The 23,793-nt window shown below is 44.8% G+C and overlaps 1 protein-coding gene across 18 annotated transcripts in view; it reads right to left on the bottom strand.

Annotated features, from left to right (window-relative positions):
- The window catches only part of PPFIBP1 (PPFIB scaffold protein 1), a 114,653-nt gene that overhangs the window by 35,511 nt on the left and 55,349 nt on the right, over nucleotides 1-23,793 (bottom strand). For 14 of the 18 annotated variants that reach the window (XM_087764718.1, XM_087764724.1, XM_087764721.1 and 11 more), the window contains exons 3-7: nucleotides 18,611-18,707; nucleotides 16,379-16,584; nucleotides 5,460-5,546; nucleotides 4,128-4,241; nucleotides 3,440-3,571 (exon numbers count right to left, since the gene is read on the bottom strand). In XM_087764718.1, the coding sequence (XP_087620844.1) occupies nucleotides 3,440-3,571; nucleotides 4,128-4,241; nucleotides 5,460-5,546; nucleotides 16,379-16,584; nucleotides 18,611-18,674 (603 nt within the window). In that variant the 5' untranslated portion in view covers nucleotides 18,675-18,707. The other 4 variants (XM_087764720.1, XM_087764719.1, XM_087764733.1 and 1 more) reach the window with 4 other exon arrangements.

Below are 23,793 nucleotides of genomic sequence, written 5' to 3'. Positions count from 1 at the left end.
TAAATTAAAGATTCACCAGCTTCCATACACAGACCCTCATTAGTACAAAAGAGAGGGTCAAGCCTTGCATAAATGAACAGAGGAAAAAGAAAAGGCCCAAACAGGGCTGTCTACTCTGCTACTGAGTTACTATTTAACTTTGGGCAAGCTACCGGAGGTAGAGATTGTCAAAGGTACTGAGGTCCCCTAAGAAATCCTAATCCTCCCAGTGTTTCCTCCCATTCACTTTCCCGCGAGCTGCCCTGAAACATTTACCCTTTTCTTCCGCTATTCTCTGTTCAACTGATTTTGACTACAAACCTTTCACAGCAATGACTGTGCCTTGTCCCCTCCTGCAGCAGCCCCAGCAAGGAGATCACAGCATTGATGGAAACCTGAAGGTGCCAACCATTATAACTGCTTATGACCTGAAGAGCTTTTGGGATCTTGTGTGATGCTTGAGGTGTGTATGTCCCCATGGCACTCACGGTGTTGTACGGGTTCATCAGGATCTGAGATCAGACCAAAAACCCACTGAGTTCCCTGGTTGACTTGGATGAACCAGCAGCGAAACAGTCACCCACATGGTGGCCAGTGTATGGCACCCGCTCTGCTTGCATTTAATACCTCCTCTTCGTGCACCCATAAATGGGTTAAAATACCTGCCCTGGGCATAATGCATGTTCCTGTCTTAAAAACCTGCAAAACAGGAAAGAGCCATTAAATGGTCCTCTTCTGATCCAGGGTCAGGTCCCTCCATGCAGACGCCCAACAGCTGTTCCTTGCACGGATCCATGAATGGAGCTGATGGGGTGGAACATGCAGACTCCTATTTCCCAAAGCCTTTTCCTTCCCTGCTCATGTTACTTGTGCTCTTCATGGCAGCGCCAGGGAGGCACAAAAAAGCAATGATAACTTTAAGCTTCAGAGGTCAGAGGCTTCCTTACTGGCACTGGAAACACAAACTACATTTGTAGCTTTGCTCCACTCGGAAATTCATCTGCACAAAGGAGACTGGTGGTTAAATTACGAAGAACTCCCCATGAGTGAGCCAGTTTAACCTCTGGCTGCTGCTTCAAAGACCATGTCTGGTTATGGACTCCTCCCTAAATAAACTCCCTCGTATGATATTTTCTTACATAAACTCAGCCCAACTCAGACCACCCATGCTCCTTAAGGAAAATAATACTGGTGTCTGCTGAGAAAGTGGAAAGACTGGAATGATTTAAAGAACAGAACAATTCTAAACCTCTATTAAGTATACAATTAGCTTTGAAAAAGCTGTGTATTTGTGAACATGTAGACAGGAAAGTCCTAGAGCACAAAAAAAAGCTTATGCATCTAGTGAAGCATCTGTTTAGAGAAAGAATAGTGAATATGAGAAACCTACCAAGCTGGAATGGGAAGTTGCAATGACAGACATAAGCCAAAACTGGAAAATATGAAGGATTTAATCTGAATGGTAATTCTGTAGGAGACAGTAGCTCTGCAAAAGTTGTTTAAAGACGTTAATTTTTTTTTTAATTTTCACTTTATTTTCCCTAAATAAAAACAGAAGCAATATTCATAGTTTTTCTTTCCCAGTTTGGGTATGAAATTTTTTCCATTTTGAACACTGCATATAAATGCCATAATGTGTTTTATGGTAGAGTATTTTAAATATTCATTTAAATACTCAGCTCTGCTGAAATAATTGATCATCTATTACTTTAAACAGGAATATAATTAGATCAAGATTGAATAAAACATTGTGTACTTCTGAATAAGTCCTGCCTCCAAAATACCTGTCAGAGGTTTTGCATGGCTGAGACCCTTTCAACTAATTAGCCATTCATTTTTCTACTGAACAAAATGGAAATTAAGACATATTATCCTTTTCAGTGTCTAAGCCTAAGCCTTTTTACAGCGATAAAGCCATTTACTGCTGATGTCAACTCATTTTTCTATTGTTTGGGCTGCTTACGATAGGTGTCAGTGTACAGGTGAAGAGAGTTGTCTGTTGTATGCTATAATTCATGAAAGAGCCGAGCACTGCGTGGGCAGACAGACCTCATGGGAGCTGAGATTGCAGCCAGCTCTTAAAACACCTCCGATGGATGCAGATGACCTTCAACGATTCCCTCCACCTGCCAATTTCTCCAGCATTGCTATGTACAGTACTTGCCTGGACTGCAAAATCAGCTGCTTTTAAGGCAATGCTGCGATCCTTCACATAGCATCTGGTATCAAACTAGAGGAAAAGGTAATGGGAGGCAACATGAATCCGATCCATAGCTTGGCAGCACCCAGATGTGCTACACTGCAGGAATGGACACCGCCATCACTACGTAAATTATCGCCACCTTTCAAAGCTGAACGTGATTTGAGTCACTAGTTTTCAACCTGTGGACTCCTTTGGGTCTGCGTATTACTTCAGACAGGCCCAAAGAAAGTAATTAATAAGCAAGCCTAACTTTTGCTCTTATGCTTGCAATACAAGTGAGGAACGACACTTCACTGGAAAATATGTAGGAAACTGGAAGGGAGTTGATGAACCACTGATTGAAGTGGAAAGGGCAAATTTTGTCTCCTGTGATGACATTATAGCTTCTTCCCTTCTAGAAATGAATGACAACTGGAACATCCACAATACAAACACCCGACATTTCAGCTCATTGATGAACCCAGAATTGGAATTTTGTTCTGCTTCCTAGGCAGACTCCAAGGTATTTCTGATACGGGGTATGTCACCCTGGCAGCAAAGCCTGGCCTGATCGTTGGAGTTTCCTGGAAAAAAAGGGTTTGCCCACCTGTTTTGAGGCTTCCTGGCTTCAAACACGAGCAAGGTTCAGCTTCACAGATCTGCAGCGCACAGAGGGCAAATGCCCCAGTAGAGCACTGCTAGGGATGGCAGCTGCAGGCTGCAGCTCTGCCTGGCACTGTACACTGCTGGGCTGAAGCCAGGCTGAGATGAGTAACCACTGGCCTCTCGGTCCTGGGCTTCTGTGGGGTTGAGGTTTGAAGTGAGGGTTCAAAATGCCCTCACACTGAGTCACCTCATTCTCTCTGTTACTGAAACCAAAAGTTATGTCTTTTAGTGTGCCGTGCTTTTGCACGTGCATGCTTTTTGTACCTGCAGCGGGCTTAAGCGTTTGCCTCAGACGTGCTTTACTAAGACAATGACAGTTTCAAGTTGGGACAGGAGAGTGCAGCATGTTCATGATTTTATTTAAATCCAGCCTAAACACTATCCCTCCTGAGATATGATGGCAAGAATCAAAAACTGGTTTTGGAAATCTTTCTGTGTAAAACCAGAGTTTACCAAAGAGGACGCTTTTTATTTCAAAAGATACGTGTTTTAACCTTAAAGATGAATTCCGTTCTTGCCTGGCAAAAAAAAAAAAAAAAATTCCCAGGAAATTTTCATGTAACGTGAAGCCACATATAGCTTTCACTATTTATTCAGTTGGGTTTTACTCACCTCTGTGTCTCTGAATCTGTCCTCATAGTCCAATCTATCCTTCTCTACAGATGTAAGCTTTAACTTCAGAGTGGAAATTTCTGCCATAAGATCCAGCTTCTGAGTTTCAAGGGATGTTCTGCTTAAAAGCTCCTGATTCAAGATAAAGAGTAAGAGAACAGAATTATTCATCCGAGGGGAAGAAATCAGTAATTTATTTCTACAGCTAAAGGCCTCTTTCATGGGGAAAAACATCACACTCTTCCTTGCACTCTCTGAAGCCCTGGGACACAGCTATTACCCATCTGACAGACTCCAGGCACCTAGGATGCATCTGAGATCACGGGGGCACTATCATGGGTTGGCTGCCAGGACGAGAAAAAAGCTTGTCTGTCATCACAGTTGCTCTGGGCAGCAAGGAGCTCTGAGGGGAACCCACCCATCCTGCCAGAGGCTTTAATCCAAGTCTCTTTGAAGTTCAGCAGGGAAAGGCTCAAAGAAGAGCAGGACTGGATTCCTGCAGCGTAAAGCAGCACTGTCATCACCCAGTACAAAGACTTTAAAGAAAATATGGTAGAAAATGATCACTTAGTTAAGAGACATCAAGGGGTGCAACACCTTGAAATGCACTGCTCTCACCAAAGCCAAATGCAGTTCATTAAGACAGAATGAAGACAGACAGCGACACAGACACGCGCCTGTGAAATACCTGCTGCAGCATCTCTTCTGTGGCATTCAGCTTCTCCCTGTGCTCCTCTAGACAGAACTCCAGATCCCGAATCTTTTCTCCTTGGGCTTCCACCTGGTCCGTAAGCACACTTACCTGCACAGTGGAGAAAAAGGGATGCAAATTTAGGACCTTGCACCCATGCCATATGTGTCACCTGAAGAACTGTATGTGAGTAACAGTGCTGGCTGGGCCACAGATGAAATGGGACCACGGCGGAAGGAGGAGCAGCAGCAGAGCTCTGCAGTGGACACAACGCTTGGCAAAGGCAACAAGAGAGGAGGGAAAGCTCTCCCCTCATGCTTACTGGAATTTCAGCCAAAGTTCTGGTGGATGCAGTGCAGTCCTACATCTCCCCTCCTGACTTGTCCTGGAGGTTTTCGCAAGGGTTGGCTGCTGCATTTTACAGCCAACAATTATGCCTTTGCTGTGACAATACATTAACTAAAACCTACTAGCTCCTACCTTAACAACCAAATAGCTAAACCTCACTACATACAATTTATTCTGCTTTCCAAGTGACTGCACATGGTGTACCATAGCATACAGCTTCTTCTTTTCAGAACAATAAAAGCAAAGGAGGTTAAAATGCACAGATTGAGGCTAGGCAAGACCAAGACAACACCTTTGACACTGCAGACTGATTCCCATTTTGCCTTTTCTGAATTAAGTTTTTGTTTTAAACAGGCTCTTTCGAGGAAATCTGCAGTACTGCTGGGAATGAAGGCAAGCTGCCTAGAGCAGAGCTCAGCATTGTCACAGCCAGCCCTTAGGCCAGGTCCATGCCAGGGGACCACAGGACGCCTGCGCAGACCAAGGGGCGCCAGCTAGTCCCAACTCTGATGGCAAGAGTAAGCCAGCTGGCAAGAGCACTCAGGGCTGACCCAGTCCAGCCCAGCAGCAGGTGAGCAGGACCTCCAAGGAGCTGCTCATCTCCTCCCGCCCGTTGGCCAGTCCCGCAGCTTTTGTCACTTCTCAGGAGGACAGGACATCTGTCACCTGATGCGGACAGCATGTGAAAATGGTGATCTGAAGGATAAACATTAATGTCAGAAGGTGGTCGCTCTGCAGACCTGCTCACCTAACAAGATCCAAAAAGACATCAGATACACAGAAAGAAAGCCCTTCAGATTTTTCCTGCAATCTAAATTCACACCTATCCTTAATCTGTGTTAACTCTCAGGTATCAGCAAGCCTTTTGAACACTGTCCAAGATGACACAACAGCAAATAAATCCTCAGAGGTTTTATCACATACTATTAAAAAGTCTTATGAATGCAAGAGCAGAAAAAAAAAATTTAGGTGACTACTCACTTGTAGAACAAGAGATTCCTTATCATTTTCCAGACGAGCCAGCCTTTCTTGATACACATCTCCATTCCCAGATATATGTCCATTAGTCTGAAAAAGACAGCAAATATTGTGTTGTCAGCTATCGTACGACAAGCATCATTCAATGTTATCAACACACTTAAGGAGTATTTTCAGTCTGCACAGTTCAAGAACAGATGTAAAGTATTCTTCAGCCCCCAAAGGGTTACAAATCAAATAAACTGTCAACAAAGGATACACGACCACCATTCAGGGCAAGAATTGTTCAGAAGCTTAAAGATGAGAAAGGAAGAACCTTTTGGTGACCCAATTCTGCAAAAGTCACTTACTGTGCATTCAGCATTTTGTTAACAAAATTTGTGCTCAATGATGTACTATGCTAAGCCATACTTGCAAAGACACAAATACCCCAAGACATTCAGCACATGAAAAAAAATCAACGTACAATCTACAAAATGTGCATTATGCTTCTTGCAAGTCAAACAATTTTTTCTAAACACACAGTAAGAGACATCCTTTTACATCGGGCACATTTTATTGGGTATGGGTGAACGTCTGCACTCTAAACACATCTCTTTATAAAGCTGCCTGAGGCTAAAGAGAAACAAGAATACATGTTAATGCTATCAGAGAGTTCAGAGGAATCAGCAACTTCCTTTCTTCATAATAACTTCCAATGCTTTTGAGCAGCGAGAAGGATTTTACTCTATCCATATTCAAAGCTGTCTCTAAGCACTTTGTGATGGACGCCACAATCAGATCTCAACTCAGAAAAGAAATTCTTGTTCCCATCATTGCATAAATCACTTAGAAGAGTCTGAGAAGCTGCTCTGAAATCCAGCGTGCTCAGTACAGAGGTTCCCACCAAGTCCGAGGGGCCTTGATTTCCCTCTGAATATGGGATGAAAAGAAACTGGGTGACTGATCCTCATGCCCCGGTGAGTCTGCACCACAACCCTGCCATGAGAGGCCACCCCCACACAGGAGCTGCAAGCCTTGGGCTCCTGCTTTGAATCTCCCTTTCAGCCAGCCTGTCTCCCCTGATTGCAGAGGATGCCTCAGGAAACCTGCCAGCTAAAACTCCTTTTCTAAGTTACATGCCTGACTTTGGGTGACGGGAGAAACTGCCTTGTTTGAAACCAGAGGAATAAAATGCCCACCAGCACCACTTAAAGACTAGATGCAAAGCAAACAGGAAGGGGTGCAAAGTATTTGACCTCACCTTAGCGCTCTCCTCAAGAAACCAGGCTGTGTCCTGGCAGCTTGTAAATCAGTGTGCAGTTGCAAATGTGTCTCCCGAGCATACACGTGTAACCTTTATGAGGTGACGATAACATCTCCCCCGAAATCACTAAAGCTACAGCAGACTGAGAAAGGATGCTCTCTAGTAATTTGTACCAATACCTCACACCATAATGATACCCTGAATCTGAATTGTTTAGCAGTAAATTACTAGGCCTTCCGACCATCAAGAAACTAAGCGCCAAGGCAGAAGTACTCTAAACTTCTGAGTTTGCTCTGTTTTCCCCCTGACCTCTACCAGAATTTATCTCATGCCATAGGATTTCCATTCAGGATCAGTGAGATCTTCAGTTTTGTAACAGTTTTAATTTAGGTGAAAGAAGTCGAAGGGCTTCCAAAATAAACTTGTTAGCTGCTCAACTAGCAGATCATGCTTTAAATTTTGTAACTTGACTTGTATGCAAAATAAAAAAAATGAGGTTTTTGCATACTTTTGCTATTCTGTAGCTTCCTTCTCATTTAAAGACCTCCAACACATCTCAGGCATTTACTCAGCCTCCACGAATACAGCGTCTGTATTTTGTAATATACAACACATCTATCAATCCAGTGTGTCTCTGATGTAGGAAAGTGATATTCATCCCTCATTACAAGCAGGCAGCCAAGGTGCAAAGACGGCCCTCGATCGTGCCGGCGCTCACGTGAAAGTCCTTGTCAAAGCACAGGCTTGACTCCCTGCCTCCCAACCACCACAGAGGCGCTCTCACCGCTGAACCTCCTGGTACCTCTAGTCAGTGTAACCCGACACAAATTAACTAAAACCAAAGACCGCATAAAGAAAATATGCCGAGGTAAGTATTCATTTCACACTATGATGAAAATGTCTTTACGATGCTGTGAAAACCGATGAGGTGTTAAAGCAGAATGTTAGTCATTGTGCACAGCATCTTGCCAAGACACCTTTGTTGTTAAACTCTGTTCTCGTTCCTCAAAAAAATATCCTGTTTTGCCCAGCAGGTTGTACTTAGTTTTAAAATAGGAGCATTTAGAGAGTGAGAGTTCAGGCCACAGCTGCCGTTGCCATGAGAAAGAAGGAGGAGGTGATGGGAACCCCAAACAGGAATGGAGTAAAGGTTGTTCTCCCACAAAACCAAATACAAAGTTGTCTTTGCTGGCAGTCGCCAGAAATATTTTGTAAAATCTGCATAAAAACAGATCTCCTGTGGTATACCGAAAACAGAAAACTTGGTGTACAACTCAACAGCAGTTTGCTTTTTGCCTGAAATGTTAACTTCTACATAATACCTGAGACTAACTCTCCATTTTAGGTATGAAAAGGCAAGAAGTCACTGACTTTGGTTACAGCGGGGAAAAAGATGAGGGTTGGAGAAAGGATGACACAGAGGGGTCACAGCAGCTGTTTCACAGAGCAGCAGCCCCAGCACCTCCTACGGTGGTGCAGAGATCAGGGACCTGCAGGCAGCGGCCACACGATTCCTTCCCGCATCTCTCCTCTGCCCTGTCTTCAAAGGTAAAAAGTTGATACCTGGCATGATTTTCTTCCCAGAGAGATGAGGAAAGAAGAGAGGAGATGAAACACATGAAAAGAAGAACAGGGTAATGATGGCAGTGGGCAGGACTGAAGAGAAATGAAGAGGGAAGATGCACAAACAGTGGATGTGGGAAAGCACTGCATCAGGAGATGGGGTGGAGGGAGCCCCAACGGGGACGAACAGGCTGCAGGGAGGTCTGAAAGATGCCAGGAGACCCGGTGTGTGCAAAACCTGGGTGAGCAACATTTGGTATGTCCTTCAGGAGGAGTTTCTCTCCACCTGGGGACCTGCAGCCTCCCCCGGGACTGAGCCTGGCAACTACTCACTCTGCAGAGCAATGGCTCTGCTTTAACAACAACAACCACCACCACCAAAAAAAAAAGAAAAAACAAACAAACAAAAGAAAAGAACAGTAAATATTTGACTCAACAGCAACAGCAAGAGTATTTGGGGCACTTGGTAGTCCTGGATCAAATTTGTAGCATTGAACTCAATACAGGATTAACATAGTTTACTAGCTGTGTAAGACAAGCTTTGCCATTTTCCAAAGAAGGCTCCTCTTCATCAGCAACTTAAAACCTATGTTCAATTAAGTGGTTAGATTTAGCATGTGTTTTCAATTTAGGGATTAACTGCAAAACACTGTATGGGAAGAGAATGCAAATTTGCCAATACTGATCTTAATCCTAAAAACAAAAGAACAGTTGTCACAATGCCACTGAGGCTTCGCAGAAGTTTGAGGTTAAGCATTACTTAAAATGCCTTATAAGATCAGATCCAGTGCACTTAAAAACTCTGCAAGATCAATCCATGGCTAATCTGTTAAACACGTGTGTAAGCTTTGTCTACAATCATGTAAGTGTAAAAATCCACACTGCTCTGGAGGGAATTATTCCTGTAATAAGTAGATGCATCACCAGACTTCGAGAGCTTGCCTGCTTTCAGTCTTTAATCCATTTTCTCTGGAAGTGAGTTAGCATTCCAAACCACAGGAAAGTTTCTAATAGCTGCTGTTTTAAGCCTCCTAATAAAAAAAAAAAAAATCCATTTCCTCTCAATTGCTGAATTCTCCTTTCAAAAATAAAACTCATTTTTAGCCTACTGCAGCTGATACCCTCATTTTCTCTTCTGCTTTTGAGACAAAATAAGCAGAACAAATCACACTGTTCTTGCTGAAGATGCAACTTGATTTGTATAGAAGGAGCTGCCACTCCACAGCATTATTTTCTTGTACGGCAGATTGCACTGACTGTTTTGACCACCACAGCCCAGTCAACAGTTGGGCAAGTGATCTGTCCCCGACATCTCTTTCCTGACCATCTGGAGTTAAATTAGAGCTCATCAACATGCTTATGTTGTTCAGATCATTACCATACACATTACCTATGCTTAGCTAAGCACAGCTACCACTGTTCTGCCTGTTCACTCAGTCTTAGTTTTAGGGAGTCCTTTGCAGGGGGGCTCCTCCAGCCTCAGCTACCTCAGCATCCCTTGGTGTGCCACAGGCAGACCCTCCAGGTTATCCAAGCAAAGTATTCGCCACCATTTCCCATGTCATACAGAGCCATTGACAGCCTCACCCTCCCTAAGTATTGATTCCATCCCAAATTCATACTGGTCAAATCTGCCTGAACACAATCCGTACCCGTGTTTAACCAGTTTGCATGGGAGCCCACCGCTGCCCTCCCAAGCCAGCATCTCCTGCATTTCATGCCTCCCTACTCATCGCTCTGAATATCTGCAGCCTGCTGCACATGCTCTGGCAGCAGGCAGACAGACGTGCTGCTAAGCTTTTCCTAAAGTTTACAGATTAGTTCCTCCCTACAGAATGAGCCGAGGGGGGAGGAATAAAACCCACTCAAAACCCCCGCATTATCTTTTAAAGGCTTCACTACAATAGAAGTGAATTCTGAAAGAAAGCCAGCTTAAGACAGACCTTCACTCCGAGGAATTTACCTGAAACATTTTCTAAATATAAATAACGCGGCTGTTGAATAAGGAAGATGCAACCATTTCAAAATATGCAGTTTCTTCAACAGCAGCTCAGCTGGTATCTGCTACAAGAGAAAGACAAAATGCTTATTCCCTACCAGCTATGGCTTGTCACTCGGAGAAATGCAAGAGCCAGAACAAACACAGATACCCTTACCTTATTTAGCCAGACACAGTGTCCGTGAATGTCCCAGCTATACTCCATGCTGGTCATGACTATCTTCATGCATTCAAGGGCGCGAGTGACTGTGGCAGGCAGCCGAGGCTGAGAGCTGCAGCCCCAGCACCGCAGGCGCCTGCCGTGCCGAGCGGCGCCGTCAGGGCTCCTCTGAACCGAGACGGAGAGGTTAAGTGACAGCAGGTTTCCTCGTCTAACCAAGGACGGAGGCGAACGTGGCAGCGGAGTGGGAGATGTGGGAAGCGGAGCTGCGAAGCTGGAAGCAGCAGCGCTCCTCAGGCGGAGCAAGCAACTCCTCTGGGGAATTAACACATCAAAGCCCGGGAAGATCAACTCTTCTTCCAACCTGAGCCTGCCACTGGGATCCCAACACACAAAGGCCAGGCAGGGAGGCAGAGGAGGATGCAGCAGGGGGGCGCAGAGCTGTGTAAACCTGACTGGGAGTAAGGGCAACGCCATGCAGGTGGCAGCTGGCCATCTCGACCCTCGCTCCTCGCTGAACAGCCCCCTGCGAGAGCAACCCCCTCCTCTGCACCCTGCCAGCACTGCAGAAATCATCCAACCCAAAAGCACACAAGAGCGATTCCGGTCCCTTTACCTCACTACAATGTAGACAGAAGGGAATTTTCTTTTCCTGATGGGCTATTAATTGCAAAAGTACACATGTTAATTCACTTGTAGGTACCAAAATAAGAGGAAGGAAAAAGTTGACTCAACTGTTCCAGGTCTCACAAGCGGCTCGTCTCAAATTTGTGTCATACTTAAGAACCACATAAAATGCAACAATAACAAACAACCTCTGTCCTCATGTTTAAGTTTCAATTTACCCAGTAACAGCAGCAGCATAACAAACCCTTGGTATTTTTGACCAGCGAGCCTAGCTCTGGGAGTCCTGTGATTATCTGAAAAAACACAGCTTTTATTATTAAAAAGGAACATTTACAACTAACGCAGATAGATAAAAGTCTGAAAAATATGAATACTGAATAACCCAGAACAAAAGAGCAGACAAGAAGAAGAGCAGAAGCCGTGTGTTGTAAGCCAGACTGATGCATTTTTGATTGGGAATGGTGATTTTTGATGGCTCTGCCATCAGGGCTCCAGCACAGGACTGCATGGGTTGTTCTTAAGGCCGACAAACTCATATCCACGACGCATGAAAATGCCATGCCAAGACGTGCTATAAATGAGCCCGTATTATCTTCCAGTGTTAAAAACACACCAGTCTGGATGATCACCTTTAGCAAGAAGCAGGGTCCTGTGTTTCAAGAACTTTCAGAGGTAGATCTCTCACGGACAAAAAGTATTGCCTGGAGGCAGTTTATGATGACAGACTGAAAGGGTATCACAAGGCTCCTTTCATATTGCAGCTTGAGGAGGGATCTCAAACAGGTGTTTGATGGTAAACGCCTATGTGCCGCACATTACCATAGGACCTTTCGATAGCTAAACTCGACATAAACACAAGTGGAGCCAAATGAATGCACTGTACGCCCACACTAAGACAATCAAACAACAAACTTTGGTTTGAAGACAAGATTTTTACATGAATAAGAAATATGAGATGATTTCTGGCTAACCAAACCGCTTCCCCCACTTGGGAACCACCCTGTCATCCAAATAGGCCAATATATCTCTGTAACATTACAAGCTATGTTTATCCAGCAAGGAAAACTTCTCTCTGAAATCTAATATCCCTTCATATTAACTCTCATTACTCCCAGTCACTCTCTGGAAGAACCAACTTGTTGAAGAAGTGTCAAAATTGGAGGCTGGTCTGTGAAATGACAGATCTGCTATCCACAACAGCAACACTCTGGATTGCACAAGCCGCTACGGGTACCACAGCTCAAATTAACTATCATCTTCAGATGAGCTGAAAATGTTCTTCAAGAAACCTTTGGAGGCCATAAAGTTTGTTTTGCTTTAATGATCTTATAGTCAACTTCAGAAATTCACTTCTGGAGTGAAAAAAAAAAAAAAAAATATATATATATATATTCAAATTCAGAAAGTCACTTCTGAAGCTAAAACCCCAGTTGCACTTGCTGTGGATTTTAAAAAAAAAGTATTATCCTGGCTCTTTTGTTCCAGAAGCCTGTCCTTTAAAGAGGAGAAGACACACAACGGGACCCGCATACACAAGTTCAGATCAGGAGCTTGGGGAAGCTGGCTCGGAGGTGTGGGAAGGCACTGTCCACCCACTTCTACCCTTCACCCTCCTTTTTAACAAGACACAGTTGGTTTCTTCTTTCTGGGAAGACTGTTGCATAAGATGTATTAAAAGAAAAAAAAAAAAAACCCACACCAAAACCCACCAAAAAAACAGTGTCAAGAAAAATACGAATAACCAGAAAGAAGACTGTCTCTTGTTTGTTTCAACTGAAGAAAAACTGGAGCAACACTCATGACTGGGAGCAAGTTTTCTGAGAATTATTCTTCAAGAGATGGATCTATCAACTTCCAGCTGGACACAACGGGTCTGCTATGCTCTTGCAAAAGGCAGAGTTTCATTTAAAATGGTCTTGTTACTGGTGATGTTACAGATTACTTGCATGCTGTCTATATTCAAGCCAGAAGCTCCATTTTCACAGAGTACAGCACATGTTTTATTAAAGCACACATCAGAATATATTTATCATTTCTGTTGATCAGGAGAAATCTGAAAAAACTCCAGAAGTTTGGAATAGTTATGATCTGGCTATGGATTTCAGGTCTGGTCCCCAGTGAAAGCCCACAGTCCCTTTCCAGACTTTGAACAAATAGCCTCATTTGTAATTTTAACCACAACATGCACCTGCCATCCATTCACACATGGAGATGTGAGCAGGGTTTCAGCGACACAGAGATCAGGTTTGAGCTGTAGACGGACAACTAGAAATGACGTGTTACAGTTAAACTGGCTTGTTTGTGCAGCACAGATCTGCATTTTCAGCTTCTCCGAACTCCCCGTGGGGACCATCCGATGGATTCTCTTGGAAGAGCTCTGCCAGATGTCTGGGCGCTGTACGTGTGCTCTGGTGTCACGTGGCCATCTGGCATCCACCAGTTAAAAAAAATCAGCATGAGGCATTTTAACTCTTTGGCCCTTTTTGAGTGCTTGCATCAACTTACACACCGAGAGGAGCCGAGAGAAGCGGTACAGGGACACGGGGCAGCCAATTCCGGCACGGCAAAACTGAATGCTTTGCCCCGTTTTACAGAAGCGAGCAACTTTGGGAGATTGCTGTCAGACCCTTTTCCCAACTAGGGCATCAGCGGTTTCCCTGCAGGGGCCAGGAGAGGATTTTTCTCTTGTGACACACTGTTTGGCAGCAGCGAACACTATTTTTGTTTTCCTCTGAGACACGAGAGACTTGCTTACAGCTTCGGATGGGATGTCACGCACCAGTTCCAGCAGCTTGGAATAGCCTGGTGGATGCAACTTCTTCATGCGTGGAGGATTAAACCGATTTGAAACCAAGGAGGTGTCCTCCCTTCCTCAGTAAGGATGGGCACAGTTGCAGAAAGCCTTCCTGCAAATCATCCAGGCACTTCACCTAACACCTTCCTGCTCAGACAGGGAACTGGTGACACCTGCAAATCCCACACTTGCAGCACAGTACAAAGTGTAACGTTCAGTCTTTCCTACTAGGGGCTTTAAGGATGCCAGAAGGTACAGGGGAGTAATTTCAGGCAGACTAAGGAGAAGTATAGATGGAACAGCTACTTTCTGCAACCTTTTGCACATCTTTTCCAGTGCTCAGGAGGCACTAAGCTGAATGGCACAACAGAGCCCTTCCTCTCCCAGACTCAGCCCATGGCCACAAGGAAAACCATTACTGTCTCGTTGCCATGCGATGACCCGCGTCACGCAGGTCTGAAGGACCTTGTTCCAGATCCTAACAGCCAGGCATCCCTAAATCACACATTCGCCGCCACAAGGGGCGGTGACTGACCTTCGCCTCATTAATCTCAACAGACGCTACAGCCTCTGGCCACACTGCTGGGTGCCTTTACTCCAGAATAACATGTGGTGGATGAGCATCGCTAAGTGTGGACTACTGATGTCTATGCATGCCATGGGGAGAAGTTAATTTTCCAAGGCTGTTTACTTGGCATATAAATATTTTTTTTGTTTATAAAACCCATACTTGCATGAAACCTGTTATGTCCCTTGATTTCTGCTCCGCACAGAGCAGACTACTTACAGCTATGTTCACTGCTGTACATTAGAGAGGAAGGAAATGCTGACGTTAGCAGGAACTCTGCGTGTTTTGAAGATCTGACTTGAATGTCACTCCCGTCTCCTCCTCCTGATCTCAGCGTTGGCTGCCATGCTTTGACAGCGGGGGCGAGATCCAAATCCCACTGGAGGCAGCGGGAAAGCTCCCATGTGCTTCATTAAGTTTCACGCATTTTCAAATGCGCAGTTCAAAGCAAAGGGGGAGGTGTGCAGAAAGCTCTCCCCTCAAACCTTTCCACAAGAGCTAGGCAAGCGAGCCTGGCTGTGCTAGCCCCGGTCCCCGTCTCTTCCCACCGCACTGCGCACAGCCTGCATGACGCTATATGGCACGTTGGGTCACCCAGCGCTAGCCCCAGCCCCACGCCTGCCAAACCTGTGGCTGGGGAGCACAGGCCAAACGCAGTCCCACACCCACCACTCCAGGCTGCAACTGAGAGCTGAAATAAATCTCTGTATCAAGATAAAAACATTTTACGCAAGGTCAGCCATGACTCCAGCGTGACCAAACCCTTTCTGAGGGGGTGTGATGCCCATCCTGGGGAGGTACCAGGCGATGGTGGCCGCCTGTCCCAACAGCAGCAATGCATAGGGTGCAGCACAGAGCCACCACAGTGGCCTGTCCTGTCCTGCATCAGACCCAGCCTTCATCAGATCTGGCATCCCCATTTCAGCAGTACGGCGTTACCTTGGCCAATGCCAAGTATGTTAGACAGGAGGACCTGGACACTGCAGTAATATGGATTTTGCAAAACCTGCAGAAGTGCACACCCACTGCTGCTGTCACTGTTACAGCTACAGGCTGACTTAAACCCTGAAGCGCGGCCTCTGGAAATAAGTCTTGACTTCCACTGCTGGAGCTTTGCTGAAACCTGCGTGCGCACCCACACCACCACAACGCAAACCCTGCCACAGACCACGAGCACAAGGACTCCTATTTGGCCCTGCTAAGAAGTCACCGGTCACAGGGCACCTGGAGGTAAAACCAGTGGGTTCTTTGAAAATGATGCCATGTAACTCACCTTCTGATAAGCACAACATTTTATTTCCCAGTGTATCCTTCAGGTAGCCTGCACTCGAATAGTATTTGATTTTTTGGGAAAATCAAAGTCTTGGGGAAAGAACAGCCTTGTCAGGTATATTTTGGCGTATTTTTAAAGTAAGGATGACAAAAACTGGTAGATTGTCACAAACAGAGAAAATAAAAATTTGGTTTGGTTTCCAGGTTAAAGGGATGCTGAGCTTATAGCACTCACTTCTGTTATAAAGCAGGTAAGGAAGCTCAGCAACACCACTGGTTCCTGTAGAAAATATGCTGCCAAAAATGCTTTTTAGTGAAAAGTTCATATTGAAAACAGCTTTTTTTTCTCCCCCTTTTAAGTTTCTGATTCCTATAAAAATGACTTTCCCCAAACCTCCGAGATGAAACTCTAATTACTGAAAATTTTTTTTCTTCCCAAAATGAGGCACGGTGGTACATTAAAAAAACCACAGGCCAATACACTGCACAAGGTATTTGTGCTACAGCTTTTCCAAGGCCCCACAGCATCATCTCCAAACCAAAAAAAAAAAAGCCAAAAACCACCTTTGGTTCTTTGAAACCTACTCTAAAACTTTTAAATGCCCTGCATTTAAAAGCCAGCCCCACTGCCTGAGCTGGTCTAGGTAACACACAAAACAAGCGCGTTACGAGTAAAACAAGGCAAGACTGTACCATTTGACTTTGGAGCCATTCGATCAGAGTCTCTGCCGTCGAGTCCGGGACCTGGCAGCGCAGCCCCTCTCTCTCATCCGCTTCCATCATCTCCAGCAAGCCCCGCAAGTCCTCCACCAGGTGCAGCGCCCGCAGGCCCCCCATGAAGGGAGAGGTGGGGGACTGGCAGTCAAAGATGCCATTGGAGTACTCCAGCGCCTTCGAACCTGGAGTGAGCAAAATAGCACGGGGTCAAGCACGAGGCAAGCAGGTCAGACCTGCAGCAAGGCTGAGAAACGCTAGGCGGTGTTTGCTGCCAGCGGGCATTTATCTGAACCAAACTCAGCGCTGGTGCTGGGTTCTGCCTGCGCCACGTGGCAATTTGGAGAAGGGCGAGCCCTCGCTAGCAGTGCTACGCGGATGGGAGCTCCAGCAGGAAGGAGGTGGGCTGATCTGACAGAGGACATGTACGCCACCACCATGCCCACGGGTTCAAGGCGCGGGCTGGGCTCCTGCTCCCTGGGATGTATGGCAGGCGGAAAGTACTGCGGGGGGAACAGGCCCTGCTAACGCTTTGAGTCACCCTGTAGGGGCTGCATGACCCAAGTCGGACACTGATGGTTTCCAGAGGAAATGGTGCTCTGCATCTTTTTTTCAGGCAGAAATACGCTACGCTGTTCCAAGGCACTGGAAATTTTTTTAAAAGAATAAAGAAAAATATGAAGATAAATACGAGCGAATCACTTCTATATGAGAATAAATTTTAAACCCAACAGTTTGACATGGTAGCACTGACATTTGCATGCTAATAAAGAGAAAAATCTCTTATTTGCATAAACTCACAATATGTATATTTGACCTACATTAAAAGTTGCTATATATTAAGGAAAAAGGAAACCACAAGTTCAAGATTAAGGTTGATTTAAGTCAACCTAGCTAATTCCAACTATAATTTCAGCACACTGATTTGTGACCTTAATACTGTAATGCCTCGGCACAATGAGACATGTTCATGACAGAGCATCAGCTTTTGTACTGTCAACTTTTGGAAACTACAGTGATATGCCATATATGCACTTCCATGAACTTCCATTCACCTATCTGGTAAGCCACAAAAATGCAAGTATTCTGCTAATTCCCTTTGAAAAAAATGAAGATTAAGAAATCCCCACAACAGCACAGGAGTTGATATCCCTTTGTTATATTACTTTGTAAGTCTGTTCAGACACACGGGTAAATTAAGTCTGTGGTGACTTAAACATCCCAACATGACATTTTATTTTTACATTAATCCTCATCCCGCCATAACCAATTTAGGCTCTTGGAAACATGGATACATGATTGGATCTAAATACCAGTATCTACTTATGGAAATTACTAAAGTCACAGCTTATATGTATTTTTAAAGATCATTATGATCCAACTGAATCCACTTTACATGTGTTCCTGCTATGTGTTCTTAATATCTTTAGGAAAAGTGCAGAGAAAAGTCATTGTTCAAACAAAGCATGCGCTGCATGATTATTTTTTTCCCTAAGGGAAATTATTGTAAGTGGAACTATTAAAGACTTTATAACTGTGTTGCTATCCTTGCAGAATATTTTTTCAGTTTGGGTAGCTGTTTGAACAGCTCTGCTGGAATAGGATTAAACTATTCATTTCTTACTGCTTTGCTCCTCTGTGTTGTGCACTTACATTATTTTCTAACTCACTAGACTCAAAAGCAGAGGTTGTATACTTTGTGATGCCTCTCCTTAGTCTACTTACAATTTACAGGTACTTATAAAAACTCAAATGTTAAAGGCAGATCCAAGCCAAATGTTTGGGTCCAAAACATTCCAATTTTGAAAAAAGGAGAATTCAGTTCATGTTTTAACTCTTCAGAGCAGACAGTATTGGGCAAACTTACTCTTCCTGCCTTGCAGCAGCTCTTTAAACACAGTCATCTTGGTTTGAAAGGTGCCTCGTCCTTGGCTTTCGTGGTGCTGTGTGCACCAGCTGAACGGTGTCACTCAGCCACTTTGAGCAGCATTTTGATAGAGGGTAGGAGAAAAACTACAATCCATTTAGTTGTGTCTGTGTGTGAGAGCCTGTGCAATCCCTCCACTCCATTTATTTGTAATCGCTAAGCTACAATGGAAGACACCAAACATAATTACCAGCACATTCCCTTCTAACCCTGAAACTCTGCCCTCCAGGGATGAAAAAGGAGGACTGAAACAGCTAAATGAACAAGCTGCCCCAAGCATTTACCTGCTATAATGCCATCCATCTGCTCCAGAGCCGCAGCGAGCATGTCACTTGCATCACTCATCATCTTCTCTCTTCTCAGGGACAATCACCAGCTACACTATAAGGAGCAATAAAACACCGTTAGTGTGAGTTGGATCCAGAGCCTCAAGTCTGCAATTCAATCTGCAAAAGAGAATTTCATTTCACTGCATGTTGTCTGAATTCAGACACCACCATTGCTGGACCAGCAGGAAGACTGGGGCCGTTTGCTGACCGCAACAAGACTTGGAGGTGTTCATCACCAGGCATGAAATGGCATCAAAGAATCAAAGCACCAATGTGATGATCCAGTTCCTACTGTTGGTCAGCCCATGGCTTGTTCTGCCTGCAGGTCCATGCCACTGAAGGAGCACCCCATACAGCACCTCAGAAATCCCACACTGCACCTTCAGGGAAGCTTGCACAGAAGACACAGGCCTTCTATCGCTAAAAGGAAGCTGCAACTCAGCAATAAACCACGTGTCTATTGGCTGTATTTTTTCTCCCCAAGAATTTGCTGGTATAGAAAAAGAGGAGTCTAACCATTTGCCCAAGATTTCTGGATGTCTGACAATCCAGAAGTCCTGGGCACGCAACTATTTGCCTACAGGCAGGATATCTCAAATGCCCATGACTCACTGGACGTAGCGTGCATGCACAGACTATCCCTCCGAAGACGTTGCTCTGAGCTTAGCAGAGATTCACGCTGTAACGATGCAATCTGATCTTACCCTCAAGCTTTTGAAAGCCAGAAGCGGTCTCCAGAGGAGTATTTCCAGCAGATTCTGGCAAAGTGAACCTGCCCGACGTGCCGCCTGGGCGGGTGAACTAGTAGACCTGAAATCCCAATGGGCTACAAGTTAAGCATGTACTTAGGTACTTTGCTGAAGTGGAGCTGCAGAGGTCAGAGGCGTACCCCATCCCTCCACCCCAGCACAATGGACGCACAAGCCACCAAAATAGCCCAGACTGCTGTGGCTTTAATCTAGGACGCGCGAGACTACTTCTGCTACAAATACAGTTAGGGAACAAAGCTAAACAAACACCAGGAAGGAAAACTCACTTTAACCTTTTGCATACCCTGCCATTTGGTTTTTGTATTATGCCACAATGCTGCTGACATTTGGCCCAACATAAGCAATTAAGAAAGTTGTTCACAGTATCTCTGGCATAAGTCCTGGAAAACAGTCTACTAAAAAACAAACCAAAACAAAATTCATGTTATAAACTGAGTTTTCCCTCCTACGAGTCACTTTATTGGTTTGACCCAGCTGGGAAGTAGCTCTTATTGGAGACTGCCAGCTAGCTTTCCTGAAATGCTATCCTTAAAATGCCAACAAACATTTCATCTTCCATATCAAAACTTCTATTACATGAAGTAGGTCCAAACCCTAAGCTAACTTTTAAATGACACCACAAAGACTACTGCACTTTTGGCAAATGCCTTGCTTTATTATTTAGTTACCAGAGTCAGAAAAGCCAAGAGAACTTTAAGAAGGCAAAATATCTGTAAGTTAAGGTGTAGCAAATCTTAAAAAAATGCAGTAGCATTGTAACTGAAGACTTCCAGCCTTCAAGGAGGAAGCCCCCAACTTTAAACACAATGTAAATATTGAACTTCAAGCAGTACAATACCTGCCATAATATGCAGATCCTACAAGACATTTGGTCCGGTGCCTCTACGCCTGATAAAAATGAGCAGAAAACACAGCTTTTGCAAACACATTCACTTGGACAATACTGAAGACCTGCTCAAATGCGGGCGTCTATGAACGCAGAGCGTGAACAACCTGCAGCGGATTTCCCTCTGAAGGCAAAGAGCACACAGAGAAAGCCCAGAGCTGCCGCTGCCCCAGGCAAAACACTGATTCCTCACCCCTCTAAGTGGAAAAGAAGCAACAATGCAAAGCACCCACAAACCCGCAACGGCCAATTAATGTTTGGGAATCAGGAGTGTCCACAATCTTCCCAATGTGCATAAACACTTCACGGGGGAAGTAAATAAGACGGAGCCAGACTCTTCCCAGTGGTGCCCAGTGACATGACAAGAGGCAATGGGCACACATTAAAACACAGGAAATTCCACTTAAGCATTAAAAAGAAAAAAAAAAAAAAGCTTAAATAAAAGGAAAATTTAAAAAGCTTTTTTACTGCAAGGATGGCAAGCACTGGAACGAGTTGCCCTTTTGGGGTCTTCATCCTTGGAGCTACTCACAGCTCGACTGGACCGTGCGTGGCACAGCCTGCCGTGGGCATTCCTGCTTTGGGCAGGGGGTGGGCTGGAGACCTCCACTGGTGCCTTCCCACCTCAGCTATCAGTGAGCTCAGCGCAGGTCACGATCAAGCATTAAATACAGTGCCGAGGAGGCTGCCTAAGAGAAGCCTACTACAGGCTAAAAATGCACGAAGGAACAGAGTGCTCCCAAATCACATTTGTTCACCGTGTACCCCTTGTTTCTCACCTTCTGTCCAGGAAAGACATTAACTGGGGGCAAGGAACTGCTAATTTACACTTGCATAATAAAGCCATTGCTCATAGGCACAGAAAAATCACCATCCTTGTGCTTCATCCAGGCACAAGCCACTCCTCACGTTTCCAAATAAAGCCCTTCTTGCTCTTCCTAAACAAGGGTTTTGTCCATGGTTGTCAAAAATCCCTAAGATAACTCTACTGACAAGAGCAGCAGTGGCAGATGGTGGTACCAGCACCATCCAAGAGACCGCCAGCATCTACCCCACTGTTACCTGGTCCTACCTCCAAGGAGAGCGACACGTCAGTCTCCACAGTGCCTCCTCCACTGCTACTGCAAAGGGAGATGTGCTGCTGAGAGCAGCAGTCAGAAATTTTACGAAAAAATTTAATGAAGCAAGACCGTGCAAACACACTGATCTGCAAAAAACCTTCCACCACCCATGAAGCATCTGCTAGCACTCCGACCAAGCCTACAGCGGAGAAACTCAGAGAGGTGAAATAAAAAAGAACAAAAAAAACCCAAGCCGAACAGCTGGAGATGACGCAACAAAATCCTGTTTCCCCAGTTATTTGGTCCTAAAAGTGGTCATTGAAAACCAGCCTGGAATAGCACATCCTGCTCTGGCCACCTTCCCAGCACAGTGCAGCACATCGAGCAGTCAGGAAGTAAAACTGCTGTGATTGAAAAATAATATTGGAGGCATCCTTCCCCGGTAAGGGAATAGAATCGCTTTTATTCTCTGCACACCATCACCAGCACGCGGGGAACGGATGGGCAGGGGGGAGATCAAAGACCTCATACAGCCGCAGACTGAAGAACCAAACTGCATGAAACAAGAAAAGACAACAAACTGCAAGAGGAAGAGGGTGGGAAGGGGAGGTGCAGAGGGAGTCAAAGAAACACAATTATTATACAGAAGTCATAAATCAACAGCCCTTTGTGGATTATAGGAAAGAGGACAATACTGAAACATCAGCGGATGATCCCTGCGCCTACAGAAGGGCACAGAGATTGCCTCTGCCTTCACAAACTTTGAGAGGAGCCTCGGCTGCCCACTAACACAGCAGAGCTTTCCCGATACGTGTGTTCCTTTCTCTACTCTTTGCTTTTTACGGCGTTGGTCTAATAGAAATAAAACCTAAGAGAAAACTCAAGGCTTTGCGTTTTTTTGTTGGCAGTGACTAGGGAAAACCACACAGTCAGGTAAACATGAATGAAAATCCACCTTGGAGAAGCACAAATGATCTCCTTAGGAAAATAAGGAATAGCTAATATTGCAGATGATGCCAAGCAGTTTAAATTCCTTTTATCCACAAAAGCAGAAGGGGGGGGGGGGGGGGGGGGGGGGGGGGGAAACATCATTTTAACACAAATGGACCTATGACACGACAGATGAATGAGAAACCAAGGTGCACACAGGAGATAGAGAGGCAGACGGACAAAATCCACCCCTGGCATAACGCCATCGAGAACACACCTGGCAGGCAAGTACTGACAGTACCCTGTCTGACGGACCATTTAAAATAAGTTTTCTCTTGCTTTCCACGAAAACGATGACACTTACCTTCCTGTGTGCACAATCAGTGCAAGATGGGTCGGGGGGGTTGTTTTTACAGAGGCAGATCCCCCTTTTAGAGCTCCCAGCCAAATACCTTGCTCATGCAGACAAGAATAAGCATCACTTCATCAAGGCTGTATTTACAATCCACCATTAAAAAATAAAAATAAAATACAAATGCAGCTATCTCCACCACTAGTTACAATTAATCTTATCACTAGCTGGCATTTCTACTGCATCCCTGGCCGTTAGAGAGAAGATGTTATTTGGTCTTACTTGTTTAATGTCCCTTCCTCTGGTTTGAACACACCAGCCGGTTGCTAGGGCTATGCTGTTCACTTTTCAGTAGGTGGAGATTTTTTATTTTTATTTTTGAATGACATACAAACCCTCCGGGTACAGTGCTTGTGAAGATGTATTCCAAATGGCTTACAGAGAAAACAAAACACTGCCCTGCAAATAAATCCAAGGAAAGCTAGCAAAAAACAAGGGGCTTTGTGAATGGGAACTGCAGTCTGCTGGATGCAATCAGGAAAGATGCCTGAATATGGATTTCAAAATCAGATATTTAATTAAGATAGCAGACTTTAAAAAAAAAAAAAGGTAGTGCTTAAACATTTTACATATGTAGGAAATTATAGTTTCCCCACCCAGAGGCTCTCTCTTTCCTAGATCAAACAACACACAGACAGGCATCTAGGGGCAACATCTTCAAGGCTATTTTTTTTTATTTTGTTTTGAGGTGGTCTCATTCTGGATGTCCACCTGTAAAACACACCATGCTTTAAAACCCAGAGGTTCGCAGAGCTGAGGAGAATCAGCTGCCTGCTAGCAGGTCCAAAGGCCAAAAGGACATACTGTGCCCCACGTGCAACCTCTCCAGGGAAGGGCAGCGGCTGGCCTTCCATCCCACTTGCCTTCCTCTTTGTGCACATGCTCTGCAAACACTCAGCATTTGGAAAGAAAGCATCAGCTACAGATTATTTTTATGATATGATGCAATAAGATGGATGACTTGAGTTTCCCAGCTCTCCCATTCGTATATAACACTCCTTAAATCAGGAAATTTTCATACACAGGAATGAAAAATCTTGACTGGGGCTTGGTCCTGAGAGCTGTAGAGAATAAAAAAA

The sequence above is a fragment of the Nipponia nippon genome, unplaced genomic scaffold (genome assembly GCF_047370975.1).
Source record: "Nipponia nippon isolate SJK-2023a ecotype South Korea unplaced genomic scaffold, ASM4737097v1 scaffold_3, whole genome shotgun sequence".
NCBI classification, from domain to species: domain Eukaryota; kingdom Metazoa; phylum Chordata; class Aves; order Pelecaniformes; family Threskiornithidae; genus Nipponia; species Nipponia nippon.
Note: the sequence above shows the minus strand (reverse complement) of the source record. Positions and strands in the feature narration are given on the sequence as shown.